At 38.5% G+C, this 7,218-nt stretch overlaps 1 protein-coding gene across 1 annotated transcript in view; it reads left to right on the top strand.

The window, feature by feature from the left end:
- The window catches only part of trip10b (thyroid hormone receptor interactor 10b), a 22,743-nt gene extending 15,857 nt beyond the window's left edge, over nucleotides 1-6,886 (top strand). The window contains exons 10-14 of the mRNA XM_008404637.2: nucleotides 3,114-3,223; nucleotides 4,204-4,336; nucleotides 4,416-4,486; nucleotides 5,522-5,631; nucleotides 5,716-6,886. Coding sequence (XP_008402859.1) covers nucleotides 3,114-3,223; nucleotides 4,204-4,336; nucleotides 4,416-4,486; nucleotides 5,522-5,631; nucleotides 5,716-5,861 — 570 coding nt within the window. The 3' untranslated portion in view covers nucleotides 5,862-6,886. The remainder of the gene's footprint in view (nucleotides 1-3,113; nucleotides 3,224-4,203; nucleotides 4,337-4,415; nucleotides 4,487-5,521; nucleotides 5,632-5,715) is intronic.
- The last annotated feature ends 332 nt before the right edge of the window (nucleotides 6,887-7,218 follow it).

The following is a 7,218-nucleotide window of genomic DNA, read 5'->3' as shown; positions in this document are numbered from 1 at the left end:
TAAAACTGTAAATCTTTACTGATCATCTATTTATTGTGTCCACTGTTAGTGATGGAGTGGGGGGCTTATTAGGCTACAAGTGAAAAGTTTGTTTACAAAGACCCACTTATTCAAGACCTCGTAAGCTTAAGGATACCAATGAGTTTAATAAAAATTCATTAGTTTTAGAATGGTTAGAAGACTGGTTGAAAGCATTTCCAATCTGATCCACTTCATGTGTGATGGGTACCCTTACCTGTGACTCAGATTAATGAGAAGTGAATGCTGCTCCTGACAGAAAGTCGTCAGAATACAGAGCTCATCTCAGGTTGTTGTGAGAGAGGCTGGAGATCTGCAGACAGTCCCAGTGTCCCCACTGAGAGCCAACAATGAGTAGTGAGGATCAGACCTGCAGAACCACAAACTGCTTCATGTTGATGTTTGTTAGAAATGTTAGAAATCCTATTTGCAACTCATCCCAGTCTGACAAGCATTTGGTTTGATTTCTACTTGATTTGATTTCTGTTTCTACAAACCGTTTCTACTGACTGCTGACAGTAGCTATGTCACAAAATCCAAATTTTAAAGATCCAAACTATCTGGCTGATCCACTTTTATTGAACCCCTTTTATTATTATGTTCTGATGAAAATCCCTGCTGTCATCCTGTGAGTGCAGGTTTACTTATCTAGATGGAGTTACTGTTTAATTAAAATAACCAAAGTGAGTTTAATTTGGGAAATGTTTGCTTGGATTTTGTTCAGGGATCTCTGGTGACCTGTGATGGCATAATAAACAGAGTGATGTCCAATTCTTTGTAATTTATATCCTTTAGATCAAATATACATAGCCTTAGTATTATTTTCAGTACTTCTGTCCAAACATTACTTTTCTTACATATTTGCTCATTATTTACAATGTAAAACGTCAAGAAATATAAGAAAATCGATTTATTATGCTGCTTAAAACCTAAGGTGCATTTATAGAAAGACATGAGCTCCACACAGCTTGCCGCTCTTTTGAACACTCACAGAACGCTGCTTGTGTCAGCAGTTGTTTTGGGAATACTTTGCTGTGTAGGAAGTTTCTGTCTGAGCCTTTGATGTTCGAATGTTACAGCATTTTTCATCAAAATTCTTCAAGGGCACAAACTCAGCCGCCACCATTCAAGCTGCGCCTAAGACAGAGTCATCATGTTCTTTATGAAACTTTCATTGGACCGTTTGATTGTAAATGTAGACTATGAGCAAATATTGTTTAAATCTCCAATTAAGATCTAAGTAAATGAAAATATATGGAAAAACATTATTGTTGTTCAAGTATCTGAGGGCAATGCTTGTTTTTAATCTAAAGTCTTAACAAAGTTAGACTAAAGCAAGTAGAATCTATAAAATAAGTTTATAATAAAAAAAAATAATAAAATAACATCCTCTTTTATGTCAGTCTAAACATTTGCCATAAAGGCATCGTAAAAAAGACCTTGACATTCCCTTGCATAATTTTTATTTATCCTTGTATGGCATCACAGGTGGTTCAATCTGAACCAGACCAAATCACTGCAGAGCTACAATTTACTATTTTTGTCTGGGTTAATATTGTAGGAGGGGATGTAGTTCTCACCTCGTATGAATCCTTCATTTCTTTACATATTCGGTTTCCTCGTTATTATTTTTTTTATTTTTTGCTCTATTTGAAGCTTGACGAACTGTTTTCTCCTTCCACTTTTTAAAGTAAGCATCACCTCTTCGACTTTTTCAAGTTTGGCTGCATTACAAACACAGACTTCACTGAGTTTCATTTGGATTCCGAACAGGAAGCAAGATGATACAGACTCCTTTACTCCGATATGCCTAAATCAAATCCAGTCCAACCACTTGGCTCTAGAAGTCATTTCCTAGACTTGCCGTAGGAACGTAGCTGCTCTTTGAAGATCTCAGAGGTTCGTTACAGAACATTAGTGAACATCCAGCATCACGACGACCCATGAACAGAGATCCAGGGCAGAAGTTGTTAGATTACCTCAGGATGTCCCAACCTGGTCCTGGAGGCACTTCGCCCTACATGCCTTAGGTGTTTCCCTTCTTCAACACACTTGGTTCACATGATTGCTGTGAAGCAAAAACCTGTTAATCAGCCATCAATAGGAAGCAAGTGTGCTGAAGCAAGACGGGAATTCTAAACACTGTGAACAGTATCTAAGAGTTGAATATTTTACAAAGCACTGTTCAATACATCATCTGAAAATATTAAGATTATAGCACAAAGTTTAAGACACGGTCATTCACCCAGGCTGAGGAGCAACGAGAGCACTAAGCAGTCCTGAGGTCCATAATAACTCTCAACGAGCTGCAGAGATTCACAGCTTAGGCAGGAGACAAGGATCACAATACTTATAAACGGTGATAATCTGTCCTTTATTGGAGAGATGCAAGAAAAAAATGTTTGATGTCTACCAGATGTAGGGAACAGTGCAAACAGGAAGAATTTGGCCTTCATTCAAAATGATTTGTGTTATAAAAATGAACACTGCGGATCACTCTGAACGCACCACGCTGAATGCTGGCAGCATGCTGCCGGGCTTCTTTTGTTCAGCATGGACAGCAGAGCTGGTGAGGGTTTAGAGGCATTCCTACAACAAAATATGTTGTTACAGTCTGAAAGCATTCGTTCTTCCAGCAAGACAAATACCCTAACCATGCAACCAGACTTACCATGGTCTGTGTTTTTTTTCAGAATGGTCCAGTCAAAGACCAGACCTAAATCTTAACTTAGAATCTGTGGCAAAACTCGAAACTTGATTCTCATAGACTCTCACTATCACACTAAAGAGAACAAGAGGCCAAAATTTCAGCCTTCAGACATACATGGAAAGACTTGGTATGCAGCTGTAACTGCTCTAAGACATTCTATAAAATACTGACTCACAGATGTAATAGTATGAGTCAATGCTGACTGGCAGACATTAGTTATGCCCTACTTTTCATTGGTCTATGACACAAAATCTAAGATGTGTGGCTGTAATATGACTAACTGTGGAAAAGTTGAAGGGATGTGGATACTTTTACCAGGGAATGTTCATTATGCTCTGATCATTTGTCATAGTCATCTGCATTGATGCACTGTTTGTTTGTGCAGTCTCCTCCTGCAGAGGATTTCTCCCACCTCCCTCCAGAACAGAGGAAGAAGAAGCTGCAGGCAAAGATTGATGACATCACCAAAGAACTGACCAAGGAACAGGACTCAGGGTAAAACTGAGAGTTGCTAGCTTCTGTAACTTGGAAACAAAGTGAAAGTAAAACCAAGCTTTGTTCAGTGGGAAATCTTAGAGATATGCTTCCTTATCAGGGCAATGCTCTGTTAAACAACATGTCCTCTGAACATTTCCCATTATTCAGATTCTTATCAGAAATTCCACCACCGAAAGAGGCTTCCTGTCAACATAAGTGTGTTTGATGTGGGCCCAAATGCAGAGAGGCAGAAGCAGCTTAGATGAGGAATATTTTAATGAAAAAATGATGATCAGAACTTTAAAAAACAAGGGAGAACACAGGGAGCCAGAGCAGAGCAAAAAAAATAAAACAAAAATCCAAGGGAAAAAACCTTGGAGTTTTCCCCCTTGCATTCCATCTCTTCCTAAGCAAAGAGACGGGAAGCAAAGGAGTGTGAGCAGGAGAAGCATTAAAATACTGGAACAAAAGACCTGGTCTGATGAGCTAATACGTTCCAGGGGTTAGGAGAGAGAGAAAATGGCACAGTGGGCGAAGGAGAGTACACCAGGAAATAAATCTAACAGTAAAGAATAACTAGGCCTAAAAAACATAATTAAACTAGAGTAACAAAGAATAACTGGACACAAGAAGTAAACATGATGAACTAGAATCACTAAAGGGCTGAACTAAAGTAAAACAGAAACAAGACGGATGTAATAAAAAAGAAAGACTAAGGAACACAGAATAATCAAACCTCAAAAACAACCCAGGACACAACACTTCCTTACTAGAAGAAGACCATTCCCCAGCATTAACACCTCTGTCTGTCTGTCTGTCTGTCTGTCTGTCTGTCTGTCTGTCTGTCTGTCTGTCTGTCTGTCTGTCTGTCTGTCTGTCTGTCTGTCTGTCTGTCTNTGTCTGTCTGTCTGTCTGTCTGTCTGTCTGTCTGTCTGTCTGTCTGTCTGTCTGTCTGTCTGTCTGTCTGTCTGTCTGTCTGTCTGTCTGTCTGACCTCAGCGAGGCTCTGGAGAAGATGAGGGGTGTGTATGAGCAGAATCCACAGATGGGCGACCCCTCCAGTCTGGAGCCCCAAATCACACAGACAAGTCAGAACATCGGCCGCCTGAGGGGGGAAATGGCTAAATATGAGGTTATTACACAATGCGCAGATATGCATATGTACAACACACTGTGTGAGTTTAAACATTTGACTTGTCCATTCCTCCCAGATGTGGTTATCAGAGGCAGTGGGTGGAGAAGACGCCTCACACAATACCACCAACAATAACAGTCAGTCTGGGTAAGACCTGCATTTACGGGATTATTTAGGATCTGCAGTACTTCTGTTGTTCACTAGAAAGCCAGGCTTTATAGTGAAAGCTTGGTTGAATTTTGTCAACCAGGCCGTCTTTCACACTTTTCTTTATTTGTCTCTCTTTTCACTTCTTTTCTGTTGAACCTTGGTGTCATCTTGTGCCATGTTGGGTTAAAGATGGAGAAACAGCCACAAAAAATATCTGCTACAGAAAAACAGTTTGATTGAATCAGGTCACATATTTAGGAAATTGGTAAAAGTGTGGATTAACTACAATTTTCAAAGTCTGCAGCCAAAATGTCTTTGGTAATCACTATTAGTTTTTGTCTGTCAAATTCAGCTTTTTTTTTCTTTTTGGCATTTTTAAACAATTAAACTATTGAAATGACAAAAAACTATGTCTCTGTGACATACTGCTGGTCAAAATGTTCTGAGTCTAAATCTATCAGAACCTTTTTGTGGGGATGCAGACGTTAAGTTCATTTGTGGTTTGACAAAAAAGGAAAAATTGTAAGAAAGCAAAGACTTTGGTTACTGTCCTCCTGGACACATGGAAACAATTATTGCACTTTCACCACAGTGGAACCCTTAAGAGTTTTAGCTGAGTTTAACTTTAGTGTAACTGAATATTTACAAATAATATTACAAGTTTTTTTTATATAACTATTTATGACAAACATAATGCCAACCTGCAAGTCAAGAAAAGGAACATATGGTGGTGGCATGCAGGCAGAGTGGACTGATATATAGAAGGAAGGGATTATTTCCTTTTCTCTTTCCCTCTTCTCTCTCCTCACATTTTCTGACTTTTAACAGAATAAAGGCTGCTAGTGTCACAAAAAGGGAACATTTTGGTAATTTCACTGCTTATCTTAACTAATCATAGAGACAAAATAAACTACAACAAAGGAGAGTTTTCTTTTTTACTTGTGATTTCTACCTCGTGGGTCACTGTTATGAATTTGCAGAACTTTATTGAACAGGAAAACATCATGTGAATCTCGTTTTGTTCTCCTCCAGCATAACAGCCACACAGAACTCATTATCCAACGTCTACGCAGAGTTTGATGACGAGTTTGATGACATCGAAAGTCCCGTTGGTCAATGCACTGCTCTCTACACCTTCGCAGGTACATTTGTGATTTACCTGTTGAGCTTCTGTTAGAATAAATCTGCTCTCCATGTTTCTTCATCTGATGTGTTCTGGCGTACAGGCAACAGCGAGGGCACCATTTCTATTACTGAAGGGGAGCTGCTGAGTGTCATGGAGGAGGATAAAGGAGATGGATGGATGAGAGTCCTCAGAGCCAGTGGACAGGAGGGCTACATACCAACATCATATGTCAGACTCACACCTTAGTTTCCATCCCAAAGTTTTTTCTGGAAGGTCAAAGATCCAGTGGTGAACACAAAGACATGGGAGATGATTGCAGCTGCTCTCAACTTGTGTTTCATTGCTTCCAGAGATGGTTACAGTGAAACGAATATGAGTCTGTATTATTCACTTATAGTGCAGTATAGTACACTCCAGATCTCTTCTGTATGTTTCATCAAATGCTGCCTCAATATGCAGATTGAGGCAGCATGGTGCCTGGGGTGGTCCTTATCAATTTAAGTGCATTTAAAACTTAGAAACGACAGATCTTGTGAATGTTCCCTTTAATTTGTGTCACACTGATGGTGTAAGAGCTGTTATATAGAACCTTATTAAAGTATTCATTCCATTTGAATTTTCCATTTTTTAAAACCACAAACCTCATGTGTTGAAGCGGCCCAGTCAAAGTCCCCACTTGAAACAAACCGAAAATCTGGCAAACTTAAAACTTGACATTTACATATATGCTCCTTTCAATGTAACTGAAAACTTGTTTGCAAAGAAAAATTAACAAAAAAATTAAAGTGCAAAGCTGGCAAAGACACACCTCTTTAGACCACAGGCTGTAATGGTAGGTGGTTCTATATTACCTCAGGGTGTGGAACACAAATGCATGCTTACACACAAAAACACTGTTCTTAAACTTTACAGTAAAATACAGCTATGTATTGTATCAGATAAAACACCAATAAAAGACTCAAGTTAGAGGTTCTAATTGTACAAAAGGTGGAGAAGTTAAAGGATATGGGTATTTTTTTACTGACCAGCAGTATAGTGTTGTATTTGTTTAGAGCAGTACTTGTACAGGATATCTTCCTTATTTACTTAGTCAATGTCAGTTGCAATAACCTCCTGAACTTTATTTCTTTATTTTATTACATTTTCTGCTGAAACCAGTTTCCTGACACAATAATGTGAGAATCTGTCCTCAAATGTGCTTTTGTCTTTTAACTTGATGATAACCACTAACCTGGCAGGAGTGAATAAAATAAATTTCTCTTTAACAGCAACCATAGGAAGCAGGGTTCACATTTTTCACATCTCAGGTATGCTTAAATACAGGTCCTTCTAAAAAAATTAGCATGCTGTGATAAAAATTAAACTGTCATATATTTTAGATTCATTGCACACCAACTGAAATATTTCAGGTCTTTTATTGTTTTAATACTGATGATTTTGGCATACAGCTCATGAAAACCCAAAATCCCTGTCTCAAAAAATTAGCATATTTCATCTGACAATAAAAGAAATGTGTTTTAATACCAAAAAAGTCAACCTTCAAATAATTATGTTCAGTTATGCACTCAATACTTGGTCAGGAATCCTTTTGCAGCCTTCAATG

Source organism: Poecilia reticulata, linkage group LG1 (genome assembly GCF_000633615.1).
Source record: "Poecilia reticulata strain Guanapo linkage group LG1, Guppy_female_1.0+MT, whole genome shotgun sequence".
In the NCBI taxonomy this organism is placed as follows: domain Eukaryota; kingdom Metazoa; phylum Chordata; class Actinopteri; order Cyprinodontiformes; family Poeciliidae; genus Poecilia; species Poecilia reticulata.
This window is presented reverse-complemented; position numbering and strand designations above follow the sequence as displayed.